Source organism: Synchiropus splendidus, chromosome 9 (assembly GCF_027744825.2).
Source record: "Synchiropus splendidus isolate RoL2022-P1 chromosome 9, RoL_Sspl_1.0, whole genome shotgun sequence".
Classification (NCBI taxonomy): Eukaryota; Metazoa; Chordata; class Actinopteri; order Syngnathiformes; family Callionymidae; genus Synchiropus; species Synchiropus splendidus.
The window spans coordinates 18,792,119-18,817,436 of record NC_071342.1 but is presented as its reverse complement, the minus strand read 5'-3'; the positions used below and the strand labels follow the sequence as shown (position 1 = coordinate 18,817,436).

The following is a 25,318-nucleotide window of genomic DNA, read 5'->3' as shown; positions in this document are numbered from 1 at the left end:
GTCCACACGACTACAGTTTTATGTTGTTTTTTGAATCAAAACAAAACTAGATATTCATTTATAGACTGTAGGATTGTTGCAACGTTTACATCATCTGACTTGCTGGACCCTGCACTGTCACACTGACACACAAACAAAACACTGAGACACAAACATGTAAACTAACTCACGGATGCACACAGAGAAATCGAATTTCACGTAGCTGCAGATGCAACCTCACAAACTCATACTGACATACACACTCCTTACACAGTGACACACAAAGAAGCACACTGTAGCAAACAGAAGGATGAACACACACATACCATCCACGTACACAGACACACACACTCACACCTGATAGTGCCTCACTGATTTGACGGGTTGTTACAATCCTATACAAACATTTTGCCACAAACTTTTCCGAGCTACGAAGTGAAAAATGCTTGCTACTGTCCGTTTGTAGCAGCGTCGCATCTTAAAGGAAGTCGTGTGGACGCCGCCTCCGAGTGTTCCATCTAGTGAATGTGCGTGTGAACGGAAATATCGGACACCAGTTATCAGACCTCGGAAATGACAAGTGTTAAGTCCATACAAAAAAATATTTCACTGTAAATATATAATATATATTTATACATATTTGAATATATTTACAAATATACCAGCACTATACATCGACTTGACCTCCAGAATATTTGAGAAAGGTAAGGTCTAACAAGACAAGAGAAATATTACAAAATAAAGAGGAGAGTCTAGGCGCCCTCCTTCTATTCCTCTGTTAGTCCTTGTTCCTATTTTTCATCCTTGTTTTATTAAAAAAGTTCATTTCGGTCCGTGCATTCCTCCTGGAGTACAGAGCAGTCTCGGAATGCCAATGAATGGAACGTGATCTCCAAAAAAGATGCCTGTCTCTGTGGCATAAACATGAGAGGTCGCGGGGGTCTCCTGAGGGCGTCCGTTTTCTTCAGGCAGTTTCTTACCGTCCCAAATATTTCCTTAAGACCTAATGTAGGGCAGTCTGAGTGACGACATCAGCGCCGTCCGCGAGTCCGCGAGGAGCCAGAGGGAGGGCTGGTGTTCGGGGAGGGGTTAAGTTCGGGTCAGCAAAAGAAGAGGGGGCTCATGTTTTGACGTTTCCATTGATGTGCTGATATTTAGGGAGACAGGGCTCGTCTGGCAGCGGGTCGTGGGAAAACACGGAGTCGTCGCCGGAGGAGCAGGAGCTCCGCGTGTCCGGGAAGCTCGGGGAATACTGCTCGGCCGGAGCGCACAGGTCCAGATACTCCTGCGAGAGACAGAGAGGGTGAGATCATTTACACGGGGTGATGGAAAGAACTGTCAAAGCGGGAACGGGAGAACATAAATATAGAGCCGGAGTCGGGAATTTCCACAGAGATAGAGGAGCGGAGTATCACCTTCGTCATGATGTTTATCTGAACCGCAGCAAAGCACGCTGCAAGAATTTATGAAGCGCCGCAAAATAATAACCTCAAAACTGGATACTAAGGGAAAATATTTGCAGTCATAATAGCTCGTAAAGTAACCGCTGGACGTGGCGGGCGCAGCGTTGAGAGGACGGAGAAGAGCGTGACCAGACAGCCGCTGACACACGCATCAGGACTCTCAAAACTTACTCTGGTTGTTGAATGCAGAATTGTTTTGCACTAGTTGCAGAGGTTTTCAGTGCAATAAAATAAATGCAAAATAAAAAAAATTATCTTGTCATACTGAAGCCCAGAAAATCTTTGTTCATATTTTTCATTAATTCTCAAGGACGTATGTTCTGATCTGAGAAAACCAGAAATTCAGCTTTTTCGTTTCCATCCTGATTCATAGTTGAACTCCTGCATATTCTGCAGGTCCACGTTCCCTTCCACATCCATAATTTGCAGTTTCAGCCTCTCCTGAAGCCGACTTTCCCCACCTGTTGATCTCTGTTTCTTGCTTCATGATCATGCTCATGTTCTCCTGTATATAGACCTTGTATCTGTCCATCCTTTATGAGCTGACTCATATCCTTCTTTACAGCAGCCACTTCTTTCTGACGCACAGCTGTCTGCATCGCTCTCTCTGCCCTGAACTCAGGTCAATCGATCATTGATTCGGTCCTATGCTCTGATACTACAGCTCCTTCAATATCCAGTCTTTGTCATCTCCTTAGCCTTCACTTTCCTGTTGACATTGCCATTGTTCTTCATTTTCACTGCAACAATCTCATTCCTTTGGGTTTGAACACACTTCCCACTTTGAAATACGAATGACTTACTAATATCAAAGACGAAATACTACTAAATGGTCTCTTAAAATTCCAATAGTACGATATATACATAAAAAAAACACATTTTATCATGGAGAAGTAAATGTGAACAATGAAACACTCCTTAATATGGTCAAAAAAATCGGCTTAAAACTATTACATTATAGAAGAAAAACAGAGAAAATATAATTCTAAATAGAAGGAAAATAACTACATATTATATAAAACATATATATAAAACATTAAAAACTCAGAATTGGAAGAAGTGATAAATGAAAACAAACTTAAAAACAAACAAAATAATTGAAAACTGAAGAGTCATTATCATGTAACTACAATATAATTGCTCGGCCTCGAACTGTCACTAGACATGTTCCGCTGGAGCTGATCTTGAGGCTTCAAAGTCTCTGACAAAACAAGTCAAGAATCTGGCGTGGAGCAGATATGACTCGTGCCTTTTTGACTGCTCACACTGGCACGCCAGGCCCCGACATCCTGTTATTAATTTGCTTGAGGATATAGATGAGAAAATGTTGCGGTGATGTCGCCCCTCCTCTCCGAGCAGGAACACTTTTTGGGTTCATTTTCCCAGCTCCACACACTGGAGCTCACATTACTAAAGACCTCCACATCTGCCAGCGGTTTGGGGCAGAGAGAAACTTTGGGGGGAGGAGGCTTGAAAAAAAAAAAGTGCTTTATTACATTTCAAAAGTTCAAACTGAAACGTTGGGGTTTTTTTGGCCTGAATTCACGACCCTCCAGAACCAGAGCTGACAGCTTTTCATCGACGGCCTCTTTTCAAAACGCTGCACGGAGATCGCAAAAGACAGGAGGGTTTTTCACAGGCCGAGGCATATTTGGGATGATTGGGAAATTGTACGGGTCCACAGCGGCCATGTTGGGCTGCCGTCAAACAGTTCGGCCATTTCCTTCGGGCTAAGCAATGTGGCTCCAACGCCGCACGCTCTGGCGAGAGAGCCGCTTAGCTCGGGTCAAAACACGTCACGTTGGCTATAGATTTCATGTCGAAAAGAATGTGTGAATCTACGAGAACAACACCAGTAGAGGCGCAGGAAAGTCATGTCTGGAAACCGATTTAACAGCAGCAGAGGGACAATGTCGGTGTTGTCCTGACTCATAACAAAGTGGCGCCAATTGTTCTGAGTCATCAGCGTTATGACCTCTTGAGGCTTGTAACAGTAGCGTGGATCTATTTTTGAGTTGGCTGAAGAGGAGGCAGGTAGTCGACAGGAGCCTCGGCTGAGTGGTCGGGTCACATACTGAAGAGCAATGTAGCTCCAAATGTAAAACGTTTTTGGAGCTCCACTCTTATGAGGACTCACCTCGTTGGTGCTGAGCGTGAGAATGCGATCCAGATCCTCCACCAGCTGCTTGAACGTTGGCCTCTGAGATGAGATGGCGTGCCAGCAGTCCTTCATCATCATGTACCTGGAGTCAACGGTGGATTCATTATTCACAGGGCTGAAAGAATCTGCACATCAAACGCTCAGCTTCTTTGTCTACATTTTTGATGGACTTCGGCTGATCTCAAACACCTCACCGGGACCTTTCGCCCATGAAAGTATGTCGTGTATCTCTTGAAAAAGTCGTGCGGGATGTGAGGATGAGATTCTTACAGTTCATTGGTGCAGTTGCCAGGTTTGTCCATGCGATGGCCCTCTTTCAGCAATTTGAAGAGCTCCTCAACTGGAATGCCGGGGTAAGGGGAGCCCCCGAGGGTGAAGATCTCCCACATCAGCACCCCAAACGACCAGCTGTGAAGACACGACGCACATCATTTAAATACCATCGGGAGTGTTTGGTGTCAATGTCTTCTTTCTGCCGTGCGGTGACACATCCCGGCTCCCAGTGCCATTCTGGCCCAGACCTCAATGAGGGCTTTTGTGCCCAGCTGGACAGTCGCACAGCCTGGCATTGTCTGGTGACACCACACCAGCACAAACACGAGACCACCCAGAGCATCCAAGCTACTTCCTGGCCATTAACCATCTCCATCTCAGCCACCGGGGGCCCGAGGGTTTATCAGTTCCTCATCTGGTTTCCTTCTTTACGCACTCATCTCTTCTTTCCGTGGTACTTTGTAACCACCTTGTCGTCCGCGTCGTTGTCCAGCTGTAGCCAGCCATGACCCGCCAAACAAACATGTCAAGGGTCACGTTGAATGACCCGACATCTGACCCCGCTCTGGCATGTTTATGTTTTCCAGTCAACTGGACACCAAGTCAAGTGACAGATCAACAAACATCGGAAGAAACATTCCTTGCATATGTACAGCCAGTGAGGAGAAGGTTTTTGGTGCAGTTTTATTAGGTGCTGACCAGTGGAGACGATCTTTTTTGTCCCTTGGCTTTGAGCTTACTTTGTCCCAAGACTTGATCAGAGTCATGTTAGAGTCCTTGTTGATCATTCTGCAGGTTGCAGTTCGATGTCAGTTTTTCTGCTCATGTTAGGAACCCCACATGATCCGGAGTGCCCTTCTCTTGTGGAGATCCACAAGGTTCTAACCTTGGACCTCAGAAGACTTCCCTGTGTTCGCCTCCCGAGGGTCCAGCTTTTAGGCCATTTTCATGCCATTGCTATGCAGATGACTGCGTATATTCCAACATCACAAAACGGTGTGTCCAATGTCGGGGCTCTCTCAGATATACCACTGCATGCGGACACAGAAAAGATGGTTGAATTGTAGTGTAAGAATGCTACCACGACCCACTGAGCTCATCGCCATTGCCATCTATTTAAATGCTTTTGAAGTCAGTGGACTTCACCACTTCACGGCAAAAGGACCATGCACTGTGCATCATCGGATCCTCCCCGCATCCTGTTTCTAAATCTCCCCCCTGAAACACCATCTTTGACTCTGGCTTTTAGCATGTCGCGATTGTTCATGCTCTACAATGTTTATGTCTAGTTTATCTGTTTTAAAGCACTGACACATTCGGCGTCTCGTTTCATTTTGTTGTGTGAAATCCTCCTTCTATAAACGAAAGGATTGGATCAGCCAGCTCAAAACATGTTGACTCAAATGCTTGGTCCTGATCCAAAGAGGGTAACAATGAATCACAGCACGGACTCCTGCATACATAACATGTATGACTGAGAAGAACATGGCTGCCAGATACCGAACATGAAGTTTGAAAGATTTACGGCAGCAGCTCCGTGCCAGAACACGTGTTCCTCCAGCTCCGACCCATCTTTCAAAAGTAATGCCTTCCCCATTGGAATTCATGTATTCATCCAGTCTGACGTCATGTACGGATCGCCCGTGTTTACGGCTGGGGACTGCGCACCTCTCTGCCGCCTCACTCCCCCTTTCATTTCATAGACTATTTGAAAGAAAAAAGCCAATTAGTAAAAGTGTGACGGAACATAATTAGTGTCCTGCAGACTGGTACTTGTTATCGATTGGCAGAGGAGACATGAAGGGCAAGCTCGCAGAGATTCTCCGTCCCAGTGCTTAACTGGATGAGCGCGATGTTGTAGTGTACACACGGACAAAACCTCCTCTCCCAAGGTTCAGGCTGCTCGGCATTTATCTAATTGCTACATACACTTTCTGCTGCCGGTGTCTGGAGCGGAGACTTCAAACAAGGCTGTCAGAGCACATGAGAGTCAAACGCCGAAAACACAGCCACTCTTCGCCTTTGTTCTGTTTTTAGAACCCACCACTCCTGGACAGCCACATACCAGATGAATGAAAGTGAGAACGGTGGAAGGGAGGGGGTTTGATCATCAATCGGCTTCAAGACGATCAGCTTCACGTTGGAATGAAGGTGGAGCGGGGGCTCAGACGTTGCTGGGCTCTGACATGTGCGGAGGCCCAAAAAGGAGAGGCGGCTTCTTAGCCGGGACGGAGGAGCAAGACGTTGAATGGGTGAGGGAGGCGGTGCTGGTGGGCTCCTTCCACAGCTCTTTGAAGCTGCTCAGATTAGTAACACGGCATTGGCTACAAGTCTAGCGTGAAATCCACAGTTTTTGCCAGAGACTGGTCAGCACCGGACCCCGAAACCCCCCCTCACCTCCCCACCCGACACTCGCCAGCAGCGCACCACAACACCTTGCTCTTTATGCACCGACACAGCGGACGAAGACGAAGAAAAGTTTAGTGCGGCGGCGTCACTGTCTGCAGCACTAATGAAAAAGCATCTGATTATTCGCCGCCATCCATCGACTGCTTCCCGACACAAATGTACTCTGACCCGCTGAATATTAAATGAACTCACATTAGCATATGTTATCACCATTATAGCTCTGATTTATTCAGCGGACGTTACTCAGTGCAACATTCTGATGGACTTCACTCCCGGTTGAAACAGCGTTTTTCTGTTTTTTGATGGCTTATTATGACTGAGAAAATAAGAAAAAAACAACCGCAATAGCTACATATTTTTAAGCAAAATGAATGAAGTTAATAATGCAGGCTGTGAGATAGTAATGTTGAAATGGTAGCCAGTTTAGTGTTTAGAGTATCCTAGTGTTTAGAATCCTAGGCCTCTTATAGAAGGCATGTCTGGAAAACTGCCTCTCGACTCGTCCCGCCTGAGGTGTGACTGACAGTTCAATGAAATCTGCATGTTCTGTCAGCTTCACTAGTCATCTGCGTGTGCAAATGAATGTGGACAGCCGCCTCAAACTCGAGCCCCACCCGCACCATCGATCGACTTTGATCAACTACACAGAAACTGCAGGTTAACAGATCCTCTGTTACTCACACATCACTCTGGTGCGTGTAGACCCGGTCGAAAAGCGCCTCCGGAGCCATCCATTTCACCGGGAGACGACCCTGCGGACACACAGAGGTAACAGGTTCAATCACTTCTGCAGCCCAGAAACACCTGATCAGCATCTTTGCATTAGTTCACTGCAGGAGATTTCATTACTCCAGGACGGGCCAATAAGTGAAACCAGTCTGCAGAATAAAGCGACCATCTGGGAGGATTCCCCTGAGGAACATTTACGTAGTTAAGGCTGATAAAGTGGCCACGGATCAGACCGAGTTTATCTCTCGGTGCCACTAACAGACTGGCAGGGAAGTAAGGATGCGTCACTCTGAGGCTCCTCTTGGTCTTGCCTTTCAGTTACATCACGTCTCTCCTTCTATTTCATCTTTAGACTTTTCATGTGATGTCATCATGTCGCTGTAATTCATTTAACTCTATGTATACTTTTCAATGACAATTCCTTCACTTGGGATAGTTCCATTGGAAGTACTTTTGATACACAAAAATGTGGTGTATCTCAGGCCGATTCCACCAGTGAAGTTTTCTGGATTAAACAGGGAGAAACAAGGATGTAACACATGTCGCGGTAACAATGGCCGCTCTGTCCCGATTCATTTAAAGTGATCGCCATTGTCGCCACTGTCATTGTGCTAATCATCATTACTCCCAGCATCGCCGCACATTGTTGTTGTTGTCAGCGAGCTCTCAGCATGATTGTGCATGTAATGAAAGGGCAAGCATGCATGCGAAATGAGGAACGTGGATCTGTGGTGGGAAACAAAACGGCACACCACTGCGCCACCATGGAGATGTCAGTTATGTTTAAAATGCTCCTCTCTGGCTGTCTGTCTGTCTCTCCGACTGAACTGTCAAAGAGTCTCCGAATAAATGAGGAAGTGCTAAGCAGCGCAACATTCACTGACGGCCTGGGAACCCGCGGCTTCTGCCAAGACACCAGCCGGGGCGACGAAGAACCCAGAAACCAGGGAGAGGGAGGACGAATCTCTGAGGCTCAGTAACACCTTCACGGCCATTGTCTTCAGGTGGATGACTCACATTGGTCGTCTTTTTGTAGTAGTCAATGTTGTGGACGTCGCGGGCCAAGCCGAAGTCAGCTATCTTCATGAAGTTGCTTTCTGTGACCAGGACGTTCCTCGCGGCCAGGTCTCTGTGTATGCACTGGGATGGAGAGAGTGAGAAGGAGGAGGGGAGGAAGAGAACAACACAGTTACCGCATTGTATTAATAAATCAAGAGCGAGGCGGTCGGCACTCAGGTGCAGCTAGACTCAACAGCATGACGCCACCATCGACATGTCTGGATGAGTTGGGATTCTTTGCATTCCTCGCTACATACGGGGGAGCATGCGCGTGTGCAAGGACGAGTGTGAGGCATTCCAGAAGCCAGAGAGCTGGTGTCTTACCTTCTGCGACGCCAGGTACTCCATCCCCCGTGCCACCTGGTAAGTGCATGAGACCAAGTCTTTGAAAGTCAGCTGTTCATCAGAGACACGGGCGATGTCGTAGGAGTACTCCATGCCGGGCGGCCGGCGGGCTCTGAGGTACTCCCGGAGGTTTCCTTTAGAGGCGTACTCCACGATCACATACAGAGGACCTGGACCAGAGAGAAGTCCCGATCAAATCCCAAATTCAGAGCTTCTTGGTACTTCATCAGATTTCTGAACTCAAACTATACAATGATAAATTCTATTACAAGTAACATCCGCGACTTCCGACCGGGATCAGTTCCGACCAACCGGTCCTACGTTGGATGAGACGAAAGTTGAATGTCATTCAAAATAGCTGACGCGAGGCTTATCGGTGCTACTGTAGTGGTAGATCTCTGTGTGAGAGTAAGGTGCTGGGAGACTGTGCTGACGTAACTGTCGTACACGTTGCCGGGCTGCTACGTGCTGCGGTGCCAGACATTGAATTGAAATTGAAAAAAAACATCTGCTGGCTGTGGTCATAGTACGGGTGGACGTAAGTCGAGCAGGTCGTGAGTCGGATGTTACTTGTATAATGTACCAGACTTAATCCAGCAACCTGGTTAAATGCGTGCATTGAAAAACACTGCAATATCTTGGTGTCCGCTGTGTTGCCAAGTGATTCCCATTTATTGGACGAAAGGAGCGGCTACTCACCATCTTGTGTGCAGGCCCCCAAGAGATTGATGATGTTCTTATGTTTACCGATCATCTTCATCATCTCCATCTCTGACACCAGGTCAGACAGATCCTTCTCGGTGGCGTCGTCTGAAAGCACGAATGGTTGTGGTGGTGAATGAAAACCTCAAACAGGTGCGGTCGAGCAAAGGTCGCCCCCGTTTAATAACTTCGATTGAGGACGTCGCGCAGACGGTGCGGGCTAAGGTTTCGGCGAGGATCCTCGTTCAGACTACAGAGACGCTCTTTGAGGATGAATTAAGAGGCTGAATCAGGATTCATTATCTTGTTCACTGGCTGCTGACATCCACACCGTCAGGAAGACACGGCCTGCATTCCAACGCACCATTACCTGACCTGAAGTAAAGAGCAGTTTTCTATTGACGCCGCTGACCCCCACCCCTCGTAGCTTTTTCATTAATAAAAGCTTGTGTGACTCGCTTCTTTGTGAGCTCCAGCCAGCTGCTGCTCCGGGGGTCAGGTATGTGACCGCCCCTTTACCCTCACCTAGCCAACCCGCCTCCTCCTAGGTGTCACTCAGCGACCACCAATAATGAATAATAAAAGGCGCCACAGGCTCCACATCGCCCTCCAGTGAACTCGCACCGGAGCATAAATCAGCAACATAGAATGTTCTCACAGACACAGGGCGCTCGTGTGTCGTACACCTTCTCCCGGAGTTCAGATTTTAGGCTTACCTTTTAACATCTTGACAGCAACGGTCACAGCCTCCTTGGGTTTGTCCTTGTCGATGCCGAGGGCTTCCGCCATGACAACCTGGCCGAAGCAGCCTTCGCCGAGGGGCTTGCCCAGGGTCAACCTGCAGCCACACACACAGGGAAACTTAGATCAACTGCGGAAGCACAAACCTCAGACTGATGGCTTCCATCCACTCACTGTAAGAGCGTATATATCTATATCTATCTATCTATCTATATGTGTATATATATATATATATTGTGTAGCGAAAAAAAACTCCCAGAACAAAAGCAAACAGATGCTTTTGTTTGCTTTTGTTCAGGGATTCCTCCATGTTTGTTGTTGTTGTTATCATCCTAGCTGCGGCGTGACTTGTGCATCAGTGTGATCAGTGGACCATGAACTCCTGCACTTACAAAGGTTCCCTGTTGTCTGGAGAGCAAACTGTTGAAGTCCCACCACTAAAATATATATATATATATATATATATGCAGTATGTATATAAGCATAAGCATGACAACCAGGGCGAGTGTCTTTCACTCACTCGCTCGCTCACCCCGCTTCCATCTGATTGTGTGTGTGAGTGAGAGCTTTATTGGCGCAGTGAGAGCGGCTCGTGCCAAGGCAGTAGAGAAGAAGGCAGCGATAATCACCAGATAAAGCCAGACAGAGACACTCGCTTCTAAACTGTTTACCCTGCCCTGGCATGTACCGATATACACTCTTTACAAGTCATTACACAGGGCTTAGCTTAGCCCGGACACATTCGCCTGTGACAGATGGAAGTTGGCGCGGCGGCTGAGCTATCACTGATTTAACTGCTGCTCGATCTGTCTGCTGTAAATTGGACACTTGAGTGATACCAAAGCAGAAGACTGGATTCTTGCGTTTCTCCAGCAGAAATCCGCTTCAAAGTCCTGTATATGTTCAACCACAATTGAACACAGTCTGTGATTTATTTATTTATTTATGATCAAACATCAAGTTCTTGCATTTTTTTGAGTTTACAGCCATTTAAAACAATGAATAAGTCCCCCTCACCTGAGCCCTTCCATGGCTCCTGCTCTCCGCACTGCACAGCAGAGTCTTGTTTTGTTTTCCCTTCAGATTGACAGGTGTTGGTTCCACCCCTCAGGTTCAGCGTCCTGGCTATGTAAACACTCTCGCAGCGCGCCGTGAGGGCCGCGGCCCGAGGCAGGCGCCCGGCCGCAGTAACACAATCCCCTATCTGTTCCCTGAACTCAAAGGCCACCATTCTGTCCGCCCAGCCTCACATAATCGATGTTATTTTTCCCCGGCGCAAACCGCAAACGTTAGCATTCCTTAGCGTTCGAAAAACCCCAAATAACTCCCTCGGGCGCTGGCATGACAAGTGTGGAGTCGGTGTTGTGCGATTTATTCTCGCCAGGCGAAACACCCCCTCTGGCGTGTCTATCGTTAAAATCAAACTTTTCGTCAGAATGCCATTCCGCGTGCGCACGCCGTATCACGTTACGTCAGGTTCTGCTCCCTCAGACATCAGCAACAGACACATTCATGATCATAGAAAATGTTGACGTTCATCTTAAGACATCTGCATTTTCCCTCCAAATCCAAGCGACAGACAAACATTCCATCACCGCTTGCTCGAGTAAGTCCCACCTCAGGAGCTTCTTCTGCAACTACCAGCTTCCATCCCCACCGAATTATTCTTCATCGCCGGCAGCATCGGCATGAAGAGACAACTGCTTAAATTTGGAGCGATAACCAACATTGACAGACGATCGTTCATCTCAGGGGCCAAGCCTAATGATGACACTCATTTTCAAGAATAAATTGTCTCCCCTGTTCGTAGGAGATAAACGGCTCGGCAGTTTGAACAAAGCTATTAGCGCTAATGGGCCAAAATGAGAGGTTTAACTAAGTTGTCAGACTGATCGAAATGTTCCTCACCTGACCTGAGCAAGTTTCACCTCACATGCAGAGCTCCTGTAGCATTAGCAGCTAGTGAGCAACATCAGGCGTTTGTTGTTTTTTTCATCCTATAGTCACTTCATCATGTGGTGACACTTGTGATTCACCTGTGATGCTGAAAATTCTTGACCTGAACAGGCTCAGACACACCTTCCAAAACAATAAAAACAGGGAGTGATTCAAGGTATGTCTCGATTGTTACCAGCGTGTTTCGATGTATCCCTTTACAAAAAGAGTTGGCTATTTTGAATACTGAGGTCGTGGGGGCAGCAGCCGAGGTACAGAGGCCCAGATGTCGATCTCCCTGGAAGCCACCTTCCAGGAGTTGTGGTGCCACCAAGGTTTTTCCAAATCTGGTGAGAGGTTACCTTCGCCTCCAGCTTGTTTTTCTCATTCGTATCAATGGTAAAAAAGTTTGACTGAGAGTATCAATGAAGATTGACCCTCTGCAGTTTGATTCCGTGTCAACTGTGTCGTGAATAAAAGCGTCGCCACTTAACCAATGAGCACTTAAACAAGATCATTTCAACTGAACTCACTGCTGTAATGGCTGTTAAATGGGTTTTGATTGTAGGTTTGGGTTGAGAGCATCACGAGTAATGAGTCTGGGGTCTTTGTTTTTACGCATGAATTCGCTGAGTAGTCTCCACCACTCAGAAGCAACTCTCACCTGTCTCTGGAAAACTCCCAGCGAGGATCCTCGGGAAGATCGTATTCCGGAATCGGATCGTCGTGCGCAGAACTCCGCCGCGTGGTGATGCGGACGAGCGGCGTGCTAGAATTCATGGAGGAGCTCGAGTCCGCCGACACCTGCACGGAGAGAGACATCCGCTGATCATGGCCGCCACAGTTCAAGGGTCAAATAAAGCTCTGAGGCATCAAAGAGGAGTCAGAATGTACATGAGAGATGAGTCATGGTGTAAATCCTCAGAGTCCACGGCCGCTTACCTTCATACAGGCATCAGTCTGTCTGAACCATTTTCTTGGGGCTCAAAGCAAACACACACAAATATCGCAACAGCTTCAGGCAGAAGTCTGAACTCGCTCACGAACACATGCCTTCTACATGAGGTGGATTGTTTGACTTGTCGCAAAACAGTTTTTCTGCATGCACCACTGACTCTAAAGGAGACGAGGGGCTTGTCTCTCCACACAGTAATACATCAGTTATTGGCGTCCAAGTGAAGGTTTGATGTGAAGTTTCATGTTGTGTTGTGTCCTACTCCTCTCTGGGTGTTAGATGCCTTTAGAACTCTTTATCTACTTTCTGTTACCTGGCGGCGCAGGGGGATCTGTTTGCTCAGTTTGTGGACAGCAGGTTGGCCTCCGAAATCGGGCTTCTTGGCCGTGTTCCTCATGCGGCAGACCACCACGATTCCCACCATGCAGGCGATCAGGAAGACGCCCGCACAGTAGATGGCGATTTCTACGTAATCTGGAGGAAGTGGCTGAACGTTTTTCTCCGACGCTGAGGAACATAAGAGACAGACGTGTTACAGAGGATTCGTGAGAACATGCTACTGTGGACAGCTATGTCTCCTGACCTCAGTTAATGGGGTTAATAAAGTTTTTCATTTAGCTAGTGTGTAAAGAATTTCAACTTCTAGAATGAACTGATGTAAAGCAGGACAAAAGAAAGACATTGATCATGCAGTTAAAAAAAATCCAAAACATAAAATTTTGTGACAATATTTTCCATAAGATGAGGGTAGAAGCTGATAAAAATAGTGGTGAATAAATTGTGGTAAATATGATTATACAATTTAATTCATTTTTTTTATTGACATGTGATTTATTAGAGATAAAAAAGGGAAATGATGGGTTTTCAAATTAATATTGAAGGGAAATATTTAAACAACAAAATAAACATCAGAATTCAGCAAAAAATAAATAATTATTTTGTTCATACTGTGAGTTTCCAAGAAATTTACATGGAACTATCTGCTATATATTTAGTTTGCATAATTTCTGGTCATTCATTTTTGGACAAAATAATGTACAAAGCCAAAATCAATTAGCTGATAAAAACAGTTGCCTGACCTCAATAACTGTCGAAACATTTCATCTTCATCTCAATGTGAAATAAAGATTTGCCGATTAAATATCAGTTATAAAAAGCCAGGAAAGTTATGTCAATGTAGAATGTAGTTCTAACATGCATGCAAAGACAAATATGTTTCCAAAAGTTGGGAAAGACGTAACAAAAGAAAGGAGAACTTCGAAGGCAAATATTTCCCCCCTTTCTGAGTCTGGCGACACTCGAGCTGCTCTGGGAGTTCGACTTCCGTCTCGGTATAATAATAAGTCGTCTGCATACGACTCTGTTATCAGCTCCGAGCTTTCAGCGCCTTTCCAATTAAGATGATAAAACGCAATATACGCCGCCTTTTTCTTGGGTTACATTAGCATGGCGCTTGACCGTGCGGGCTAATCGCTGTAATCTAATATTCCAGACTCCGAAGGGAGGACTTGTCTGCCGCAGATGTAACCGAAAACACATAATCCAGACATTTTAAATGATGCTGAAAGCAGAAGGGGAAACAGAGGACAGGTTAAGAGTGTATATACCTGGAAGCACCGTCAACCAAGCAGTGTGATAGGAGATCCCAATAGAATTACCCGCCAAGCACGTATACTCCCCAGCATCTTCAAATGTTACATTGGGCAAGTAGAGAACTTCTATCTCCTTATCTGTGGTGTTAACACCGGCGGTCTGGAGGAAGTGAGGAAGAGGAGGTGGGAAAGAAGGAGGAGGGTAGAAGATAAGAGGCAGGAAGTGGGAGTCACAGAGATTGAGCGGGAAAGATAGAGGGAGAGGAGAGAGACAAAATGAGACCCGTATCACCAAGAAAAAAAAAGAAACGCCGTCCATCTTCCAGCTTCTTCTAGAGGAAAGACGTGGGTGAGGAAAGAAGACACAGGAATATCCCCCAACACGTGGAAATGAATACAAGGTTCCCGTCACCAACAGGTCCTCATAGAAGATCCAACGCACACAGACAACATGGAGAGCACCTCATGTTGACACCACACGCTCGACAAAGCAGGTGTGGGTCCCACCGGAGCTTCCATGGCTACACAAGGCTCTGCTAAACAGGGAAGGGGAGAGAAGGATCCAGGACCACCAAAAGACCAGAGTCGCCACACCACAGGGGGTCGGGGATGCAGCCCAGGAAACCACACAAGTGACGGTCAGGTCTGGAGGTTACCTGGGATGACAGTCAGCCAGCCCGACTGGCTGGCCTCGCCTATATAATTGGAGACTTGACAGATATACTCCCCAGCATCATCCTCCGTCACGTTGGTGAGCGTGAGCATCTCCACGTCTGAGCTGTTAATGCCTGACCGCTGAAATCCACATAAACAATCACATCACACTCCAGGCTACTGCGACCATCGGGCCGTGGGCGAGGAAGGAAACATGAGCATCAGCTCCTTAGCAGAAATGAGGGAGACCTGGGAGGAGAACTGGACCTAGGGAGGAGTGAGCATCAAGCTTGAGCGGGAAAAGGCAGTCGCGTACCTTCAGAACCCGGACGTACGGGTGACCATCGGGGCCATAGCGGCTCCCGTTTTGAGTGATGTGCTTCAGCCACTGGATGTGAGGTTGGGCGTCGCTGTAGACTTTGCAGACGAAGCGGGCGTCCTCGCCGACATAGACGGTGGTGTTGGCCGGCAGACCGGCCTGCAGAATGGGCCGATGTGGGGATCGCTCTGTTCGGAGAGAAGTGAAGTCTCATTGAGAAGATAGAACTCCTCTCCCTTTTCTCCCTCACGAAAAAACCTATGACACTCCAGACACGTAAAAGTTGTGGCTCTCCCGTGGTTTACGTGAGTGCCAGCATCTGAAAGTGAAACACCTTGGTACCGCCCCCTGTCTCCCACTATCTGCATTCTTTTACAAGCAAACATTTGGCCAGCGAATCCAAACAGAGCGAGACCTGTTGAACAATGACTCCTTTCAAAGGCCTCCACAACCCCACCGAGGAGCCCACCAACCCCCACGCTGACAGCAACCACCCGCTGAAACATACACGCACGCGCTCACACACACACACACACAATGACATCACTTTGCTCGAGGCGCAGCCTCCCAAAACAAAGCCTTGAAGGTAGAGAGGGAGGCTGGTCAGAAGGTAGCTCTGGGTAAGAGGAGACTGGGGCATGAAAACAAAAACACATACGGAATCTCACTACAGTGATGTGTGTGTGAGACTGTCCTCCTACCCCATCTTCCTAAAAACCGTCAGATCAGAAGATTCCCACCCTGCCATCACCCCCCTCCCTCTACACATTCCTTGCTCTGGCCTTGTTTATTGTCTCTCTTTTTACCCCCATTTTTATCCTCCTCCTCTAATTTTCACTGGAAATCCCACCCACCCGGTCGACTACAGCGGCAAGGTTGCCATCTTTGTCTTCATGAGAAAGGACAAACATTGTAAAAGTGCACAAAGCTCTCATGCACACGTCAGTGGCAACTGTACGGACAGACACAGCCATCACGCTCACATCTGTACTCTCCAGATAATGTAAGAAAGTACGATAAAGTGTGTTCAACCATAGGTTTCACTGATGGTTTTTATTCATTTTTAATTGAAAAGTTTTGAAACTTATTTTTCCAGATGAAACAGAATGTCATATCTGCATTTTATAAAAGTACAGCGCATCCACTGAGTGAAACTCAAGGGGCCAAAACGGCCAGAACAAAGTCAACAGCCTATAACTCACACTCCTTTTACAGGAAATAAACTGAACATTTAAGTTCTTGCAGGCTATTTTTAGCATAACATATCTCTGGGGTTTGTTTCTGAATACATACATTATACTCCTTCACCAACTCGGCCTCATAAAAGAAGGGGCCACACCAACTTCAATTCACTGTCTGAGCTTCGTGAGAGTTCTTCCGATCTGCATCTAAAAATCCTGACCCAGTTTAAAAATGCATTGAAGGTGATCTACTTTTTGGTGTACTTCAAACCACTATTGAATTTAATTCTGATCTACACATTTTTAAAAAGCCCTTAGGGGCCACAAAAATATGTGTAAATATGGTTTATGGATCCAGGGGATCACGAGTGTGACACAAGACAAAACAACTCCCTGGGCTTCTGCTGATGTCTATATACCGTGAAACAAAAAATGCACAACTTCAAGCTTCAAAAGAATAACAGCGTTTAAACCCAGACAAAAATCTTGAAATCAACCACCTCCAGAAACTAGGGCCAGGATTGGAATGGTTACTAAAAATAATGGATGTGGATATAACTGAAAAAAAAACTAAAAAAAAAAAGGTTTCTGATGCATGGAATATTCTTCAGTCCACCGATCCCACAAATCACACAACGTGATGATGTCATAAGCAAAACATCCATGATGAAGGAGACTAAACAAAGGATGGATACGTTTCAAAAAATTCAGGATTGAAGCGCAGGAAATGGAGCACTTCCACCCTAATGTTTTGTGTACAGAACTTCAATTCGATCACTCTGGGGTCAAATATTAAAATTCCAAGTCTAAATTTAGTCCCACCCAAACAAAAAGGGGTCTTTTTTTTTACCACAAACAACCACGTAGCTCAGCAGTCGAGTGCTGTGGGCAGCATGTATGGAACACTTCATGAACAAACTAGGGAATTCCCACTTGTACTTTTAGTGATCCGTAACAAATCTCCATCCATTTCTCATTGAAGTATTTGGGGGCAAGTGCTGGTGGAATACCGTGGTGCATCATGCAAGACCGCTGAACTCTGCGTAACCCGGTGATCAGGGACACAGCGATCTCAGGTCACGGAGCAGCTCGGGCGCATGACAGCAACAGAGTTGGATTTTGGTTTTGACTTCCTCGCTTTGTCATCTGCTTTCAGTGGTCCAGCTGCGACCCATTCTCTGAGGTCCAGAAAGAACCAGACAAGTCTGGCTCCTCCAGGTTTAAAAAGCTGATCCTACAGGTCGTGTGGGGGGAACGAGTCAGATAAGAAAAGCTTTTTTTCTGTCTCTGCTTTCCCTCCGTCCCCTCTCTCTCTCCCTCTATATGCTCAGTCGGAGTAGAATGAAGCAAGAGGTTGCAGGGGGGAGTCGCGGTGGAGCCAGACATGGAGGGGGTTTACTGCTCTGCAATAAAATGGAACAAAAAGCAGAAATATGCAGTCTGAAGGGGAGATTTAGTCAGCTCCAGTGCAGAGCAGAGCAGGGGGCCGGAGTTAGGGGGAGCAGCTCGCTGCTTTTACCCTCCATGTGTTTCCAGTTCAGTCTATATGCTTGTATTCTTTCGAGCCTCACATTGACCAACTATCTTGATCCCGCCGGCTCTGTTGTCCCACTGCCTATTGATTCCTGCTTACTTAGCGGGAAAAGAAAACTTTGCTTTGTGCGCTCCAAAGGTCATCGCGCAGGGGTGACCGAGTTAGGTATGAACTCGCTGGGATTGTGCTGAATCCAGCATTCTGTAAACAATGAGTGATCACCCATGATCAGTCAGAGCTCTGTCGTACCAGAGGTGAAACCTGAGCGGCCAGTCTGTGTTTTCGAAAAAAACTCAAGTCATCCTGAGCCCAGACTTTGGAAATGATCAGCCAAATAAACGTGGAGCGACAACATGCACGGCGTGATGCTGTTAACATCTGCTAGTGGCTGGCGACAAACTAATAAATAAATCTGACACCGACTTTCAGTGTTTTGTCTCCAGTATTCTTTTCTGAGAAGCCAGTGCAGGACAGTCAAACTCAGTCATGCACAAGGGGCCGCACAAAACGTGAATCTTAAACAGGAAATAGAGGTTTAAACAGAATGCGACATCAGTCACTTGGAGGCTCAATTCAGAAAAAACATCACTGTGTTTAGTGCCAAAATACTTTGACTAGCTTCCTTCACTACTGGCTCAAACGTACTTCCACTTTCCTGTTTTTCATCTAAGTCCCTTTTCATTTATTGGTTCATTTTCAATATAGCTCCTGTCAGGGCGGCCCAGATTTGGCCCGCGATCCTTGAGTTTGACACCAGCTTGAAAGCTTTTGATGCTCAAAAGAATCAAGTCAGAGCAGATGTACTCAGTAGGAATCGAGTGGTGCGCAAGGGATAGACCGCAACACTCCATCCATATCCTCGGACTAATACAAACAACATTTCCATTTTTGCTGGATTTTCCCCCTCTTCATCGCACTGAAGCATCAGGAGGACCAGATGAATCCCTCAGCGCCGCGCTCATCAAACCCGATTGGCCGTGATGAAAGCGATACCTATCAGCATGAATGACTAACTAGGAGTAATAGTCGTAAAAAGACGACATTAAAGACGATGACATATGAATTAAGCCCTCGCTCCGCTTGGCAGCGACGGCTGACCAGCTGCGTCCAACACCTGGACCATCAAAGGGCCACTGTGAGAACCTTTCCCACGGAGCTGTGGCTCCGCCCACCGCCGCCGCCGCCTCTTACCTACGACGTCCAGGGTGTAGGTGTGGTTGATGGAGCCGTACTCGTTCTCCACGAGGCAGGTGTAGTTGCCTTTGTCCGACGGCACCACGCTCTCCATGATGAGCGTCCAGTGCTGGCTGCGCACCTGCCAACACACAAGATTCATTACAGGCTCTGCGGAGTGAAGGATGGATTTAATCTCGAAGTTCTGGTTTCACTGAGTAGACACCTGCGCTTGAATCGACAGTTATGATATTAGCAGCTTGTTAAGATGTATTCCATTAGTTGTATCACACAGGGGCCAGACTTTGATACAGAATAGAGTTTGCAGGACAAACAAACTTGACGCTCATCGGAACACAATATCTATCGTCACTGACCACATACTTCCATGTGTTTACGTTAGTAATGCTGTTCACCAATATATCCACCAGGGGGAGCAGCCCAGAGTCAAGAATTTATGACAAAACAAACATGGTGACTGTGGAAGTATTGATAATACACCTCTTTCACAAGTATATCGTGACTGGAGGACGGAGAATTTCCACCATTGTAATGCCTTCTTTGTGTCTCAATAGAGTTACATATCAGGTAGTAAGAGCAACACTGCCCCCGTGGTTTCTGGTGGTACTGCACCGTTTACGTACGAAAACGTACCTGTCCGTTACCGTCACTGACCACATACTTCCATGTGTTTACGTTAGTAATGCTGTTCACCAATATATCCACCAGGGGGCGCAGCACAGAGTCAAGAATTTATGACAAAACAAACATGGTGACTGTGGAAGAAGTATTGATACCGCTTGCACAAAAGAGGAAACACAGTTGTATGAGGCGGTGGTTAAATATATCACAACTGGAGGATGGAGAATTTCTGACATTGTTTTGTCTTCTTCGTGTCTCATTAGAGTTACATATCAGGTAGTGACAGCAACACTGCCCCCGTGGTTTCTGGTGGTACTACACCATTTGGTCTGTATCTGTAAGCTTTGAGAAAAGGTACAGAAATACGGAAGGAATGAGGACGGACAGAAGTCCCCGGATCTGGATGGAACGTAGAGCATAAATGGGCCTTGAGTAGCGTATTTGACTGGGGCCACATAAAGGACTTGTCGGGCCGGATTTGGCCCCGGGATCATCGTCTGACCACACAGGCACACAGCTTTTGATCCCTCTATTCTGTTCTTCCAGACCCAACATGGTGTTCGGAGCAGAAAAGTCAGACTTAAAAAGGAGGAGCTGGAGTGGAGGAGAGTTGTGAGGTGATTTAGGTTGGTGTTTTGGTGTTTTTTTTTTTGGTTTTAGGTTAGATTTGGTGAGCCTTCATATGATTTATCATTGTAAAGACGAGATTAATTTCTAGACTTTTGCTTCACGTGTCAAATTTAGCCGCAGAATTTCATCCTTATTTCATGACAAATTCTTCACACAATTACACAAACAACAGTTCCAAGCCCCTCCTGAGATTGTGAAGTGCAGGTTTCTATTTTTATAAGGATCTGCCAACAGTCACGCTGAGCGTCAGTGTCGGGAGCCTCTTTCGCTCTGTTCACTGGTCACATATTAAAACGTTCATTATCCTATCGAGGTGCAAAAATAGTTTCAGCTGTGTCTTAAATCCGCAAGCATGCGCTAACAATAGCATTTCCGTGTACACAGTGAAGACAGACAGTAGCCCGCGATTGTGATGGGCTGCGGCGCACACAATGGGGAGATTATGCCACAGGGATGGGCTCAGGTGAGGCTTTTGTCCACCATTTGTTGACCAGAAAAAGATGCTCATTTTGACTGTATCATTTCCGTCATTGTGTTCAATGTATACCTGAAGCTGTGGGGTGCGTGGGTGGGGGGGGGATGTTGGGTTTCTCAACGGTACACACTGTTCTCCCACCACCGTGGAGCTTAGCAGAAACACGGATTTATGTGGGACGGACTTATCTCTGGCGACGGGAAGGTTGAAAGAAAACACAGTGCGAAGTTTGCTTCCACATTTCCACACTGACTCGGAGGACGGTTTTAATGGAATCTAAACATTAAGCGCAGGCTTCCACTCCACTGCAGTAATGACTTCAGCATTAATGAGTTTCACAATTAGGCCACAAAGACTCGCCTCCCGGTTTCAGCTTCACCCATCCAGTGTTTGACAGCCACATTTCAAAACAAAGCAATCACATACTAGAATTACATACTCATCTTCGCCGGAGCCAGTGGGACCAGTTCTCCCTGATAGAGTTACCTCAGCGACTCACTTCAACCCTGACGTTACCTACTTTTTCTATGCATCACTGTCTGGGGGCGTTTAACCCTCGAGTTCCCGGCTTAGGTTTCTAATTGTTGAGGGGTAAAGAAGCATTTCCAGTTACACTGAGAGACTCTCCAAAGCATCCTGGTGAGAGGAGGTACACGGCTGAGCAGTTCCAATTTCACAGCAGAAACTCGTTTCCTCTGTTTACTCTCCTCGGTTTCTTCAGTCGAGGGTGAAAACAGAAGAAGCCAGGGTGATAAAGAGCGTGATTTATTGCTGCTGGTCTCACCTTGTAGCCTCCCATGCGGTCTTCTTGCCGGAAAGGCCTGCTGTTCTTCAGCCAGCGCAGCTTGGGCCGAGGGTTGCCTCCTGCAGGACAGCGGAACTTGACTGTGTTGGCAGCTGGTACTGCGTGGAGACGCTTCTCCATCTTGGCTAACAAGGTCCAGTATGGGGCTCCTGCAACCAGGAAACAGTTGCTGTTATGACATTCTGCACATTCATCTGCCTAGCAGGACCTCAGCTTGACAGGATCGGGAAACTCAGCGAGAAACACAGCCCACACTAACACGGAATCTAAGCAACTGCATTTCACCCACATCACCTCAGATTTTCACGGCACTTTTTTGAACTGTTTTTATTGTATATTTTTTTATAGAGTCTTATAGACTTTGTTGTCATTTGTCTCTCACCAACTTGCTAAAATATTTTATTAATAATTTTGTATGATAAAATAATGTCGGGAAAATCCTTCCAAACACTTTTATTAATAGCAAAATTCATCTAAATAAATTCATATACCAAGTTTGATTTCAGACTTCAGACTGTGCATTTTAAGCGGCATAAAATCGGATACTAAACATCCTGAATTAATATACAGATTTAAATAGATTAACTCCATGAATAGAGACGCAGAAGGCCCAGCTGTGCAGGCGAGGGACACCCTGGAAAGGTCACCCATCTAGACAGTCACTCACACCTACAGACAATTTGAAGTCTAATGCATTTCTTTAAGGTTAAAACACCCACATGAAGTCTATTGTCCAACTCTCAGCCTGAGCGTTTGCCTTATCTCACATTAGCTCCTTGCATCAGTAAAACAAAATCTCCAAATCATTCAATTCGATGACCATCTCCAAGCACAACAGCAGATGTCACTGGATTTTTATGCTACTATACCCAGGCTCATTAGATTATGGCAGACTTGCCAGCCGCGGAAGGAATAGAAGATGAAAAAAAAGTGGCTTTAATGGGAGAAAAGTGGCTGGAGGTTGCCAAGAAGGTAACTGGACCATCACATTCAATTCCATCTTATTCCACTTAGCAGCTTCTCAAGCCTCCGCGACGAGCTCCCTGTTCATCCTTGGAAGCAGCGACGTGGACTTGGGAGCGGGATGCTTATCGCACTCGGAAAATCATTACGTGCAGGCGGAGGAGAAAATCAACGTCACTTTGACTCGGCTGCGAGCGAAGTGATCGCTTTTCACGTCCAGAGTTCATCTACTTGCCGTTTCTCACACTTGTCGTCAATCTGTGTCGGATTTCTTACGCTCGCAAATTCTGCCTTCCAGTCAGCTGGACTGCCCCCCCCCGCCTGCACCTGGGAGGGTGATTGCCTTAGCAGATGCGGCTCAGGGGGGAAGAGAAAGTCAAACAGTCCTGTACGGAATGACTTCCTCTCTTGTGCAGCCCAGTCCAAACAAACGGGAATGCCCGCAGATGAGCGCGCTAGCATGGCGCTCCAACACGTGTTTCGGACCCGGGGGAGCGTTTCATCGGAGGATTCTCCCTCAAGCCTGATCTGCATACTATATGAGGCGCCGCCCATGGCGTTCTCTGGCACGTACAACCGGACACATTTCGCATACTTGGACAGTTAAGTCAGTAAACACTTCTTTCCTGGCTGAAAATAGTCGTCACTTTCGCTATCTGCACGGCTTCCTGCACTTCCTCACCTCGCCTTGGCCTCCATTTCTCCACGCACTCTTCCTGTCATCGCTCCGAACGGAGACAGATTAGGTGCTCGCAGTAACGCTGTCTGTCCAAGACGGCCTCTGACCTCTGACTGGCAGCCCGGTCAGAAGAAGAGTTAGGGACATGAAAGGTGAGCGGTGCTGTTTCCCAGGCTCTACAAGTGGACGGGCAGCACTTCAAACAAGACGACCCTCCAACCTCTCTCCAGATGAAGCGCCACTCTCACTGGGCCAACTGCTGTGGCCTCCAGGAACCCCCCGCACCCCCTCAGAACCCAACATCCGGATCCCCTCTTAATGTCTGTTTATCCTCGGACGGCCCGGGGTGAGCTGAGGTTATCTAACTCCTTCCCTGTGAGTCCACATTTCTCATTCTCTCCTGCACTCCAGAGAGATAAATCCGTCACTGTTCCAAAGTCGTTTTTCAATATTCACATTAAGCTGTGATATCCTGTATCTGCTCGAGCTGGACCGGTCCACGCTGCCGACCAGTGGATTAGGAGAACAGCTGAGAGAAACTGTGCTTCTCATGAATGTCAAGAAACAAGAGGTCATTCAAGACGTCACTGAAAACAAAGACATGGTTTCTTCGATTGCAGTCGCATTCAATGTATTACGTTGATCAAACAGTCAAACATGCATTTTACTAATGCCTGTTTCTCCGACCACAGCACACATTAATAGTTGGATTTTTGGCACTGTAAATCTGTCTGTCCTTCTCCGAGCAAAAGCAAAAGAGGACATTTCTGAGGTAACTGTCAGATCCTTTTATGAATGTCCCATCCATGTGCGTGTTCAAAACCGACATAAAACATGCACAAAGCACATCAATCTACTCAATAAAATAAAAAAATAATAATCATTTCGACAATGAAGGAATGTTGCGGAGCTCACATCAGTGGTGGCCTAGTGGATGTTTGGATTCCACGTCAAGATTCTCTCTTTTTGAAGCAACACAATTCTCGAAACCTGAAAGTTGTGTATTTGGTTTTGCTAGTCACGTGAAAAACCCTCTCAAGTGTTTTCCTACTGGGTCTTCATTGAGATGAAAGACTCAAAAGACATGCTGTAAATGCAAAAACAATTTCGCATGGCGACCCACGAATGGCGTCACGGGTGGGTTGGAGCCTATCCCAGCTACACAGGGCGAGAGGCAGGGGACATATAGACAATTCATGAGTCATTAGATATGTTTTTAATCGGGGGGTGCGGAGGAAACAAGGGGAAAATGAAGTTGGCAGGGATCTAACCCACAGTTGGAACTCCTGAATTATTTCTTGTTGCCTGACATCCACACGTCGCTGCCACACATTCAGTCACTCGGCTTCCCGCAAAGATCCCGACAAACTCAAGCCTGAGTGAAGACGACAATAACCATTACAGTCAGAGCAGAGGAACGGTGACAACAACAGGACGGAATGCCGACCCCGGAGCTCCACGCGTCTCCTCGGCTTCATCATGACATCACGGCCACCCTGCACCCACCTTTACCCCCAACAACCGACCTCACCCCGAGCTCTCTCTCCCTCCTCTGATCCAATCCCATTTGCTCGAGCGCGAACCTCAATGTTCTGTTTTGCAGAGTGGCCTGGTGCCCGACTTTGAAATAAAGCCTTTAATATAAAGCTAGAGCCGCCCTCCCCTCCACGCACCCGCCTCCCCTCATTCCAGGGCTCGGCCGGATGCCAAAACCCCACACCACGCACGGAGAGCTGCTGGTGCCGGTCCAACAACCATCACCCCCCCTCACCCCCCCAACCCTTCCATCCTGCTTTCCCCCTTTTTTCTTCTTAATAAAAATCATGGTTATGAATTTTCAGCAACACAAATGTGGCTCGAACAGCTCCCTCTTTGTTTTGGTGCTCATTACCACAGAATGCCTGGACATTTTCCTTCTCC

At 46.9% G+C, this 25,318-nt stretch overlaps 1 protein-coding gene across 5 annotated transcripts in view; it reads right to left on the bottom strand.

Annotated features, from left to right (window-relative positions):
- Positions 1-591: 591 nt before the first annotated feature.
- The window catches only part of fgfr2 (fibroblast growth factor receptor 2), a 34,080-nt gene continuing 9,353 nt past the window's right edge, over positions 592-25,318 (bottom strand). For 2 of the 5 annotated variants that reach the window (XM_053874234.1, XM_053874238.1), the window contains 14 exons: positions 21,736-21,905; positions 19,223-19,346; positions 15,314-15,504; positions 14,359-14,503; positions 13,059-13,258; positions 12,461-12,600; positions 9,837-9,958; positions 9,118-9,228; positions 8,398-8,588; positions 8,032-8,154; positions 6,967-7,037; positions 3,874-4,011; positions 3,580-3,685; positions 592-1,264 (listed from right to left, as the gene is read on the bottom strand). In XM_053874234.1, the coding sequence (XP_053730209.1) occupies positions 1,100-1,264; positions 3,580-3,685; positions 3,874-4,011; positions 6,967-7,037; positions 8,032-8,154; positions 8,398-8,588; positions 9,118-9,228; positions 9,837-9,958; positions 12,461-12,600; positions 13,059-13,258; positions 14,359-14,503; positions 15,314-15,504; positions 19,223-19,346; positions 21,736-21,905 (1,997 nt within the window). In that variant the 3' untranslated portion in view covers positions 592-1,099. Of the gene's footprint in view, positions 1,265-3,579; positions 3,686-3,873; positions 4,012-6,966; positions 7,038-8,031; positions 8,155-8,397; positions 8,589-9,117; positions 9,229-9,836; positions 9,959-12,460; positions 12,601-13,058; positions 13,259-14,358; positions 14,504-14,999; positions 15,139-15,313; positions 15,505-19,222; positions 19,347-21,735; positions 21,906-25,318 lie in introns of all 5 variants that reach the window. The other 3 variants (XM_053874236.1, XM_053874237.1, XM_053874235.1) reach the window with 3 other exon arrangements.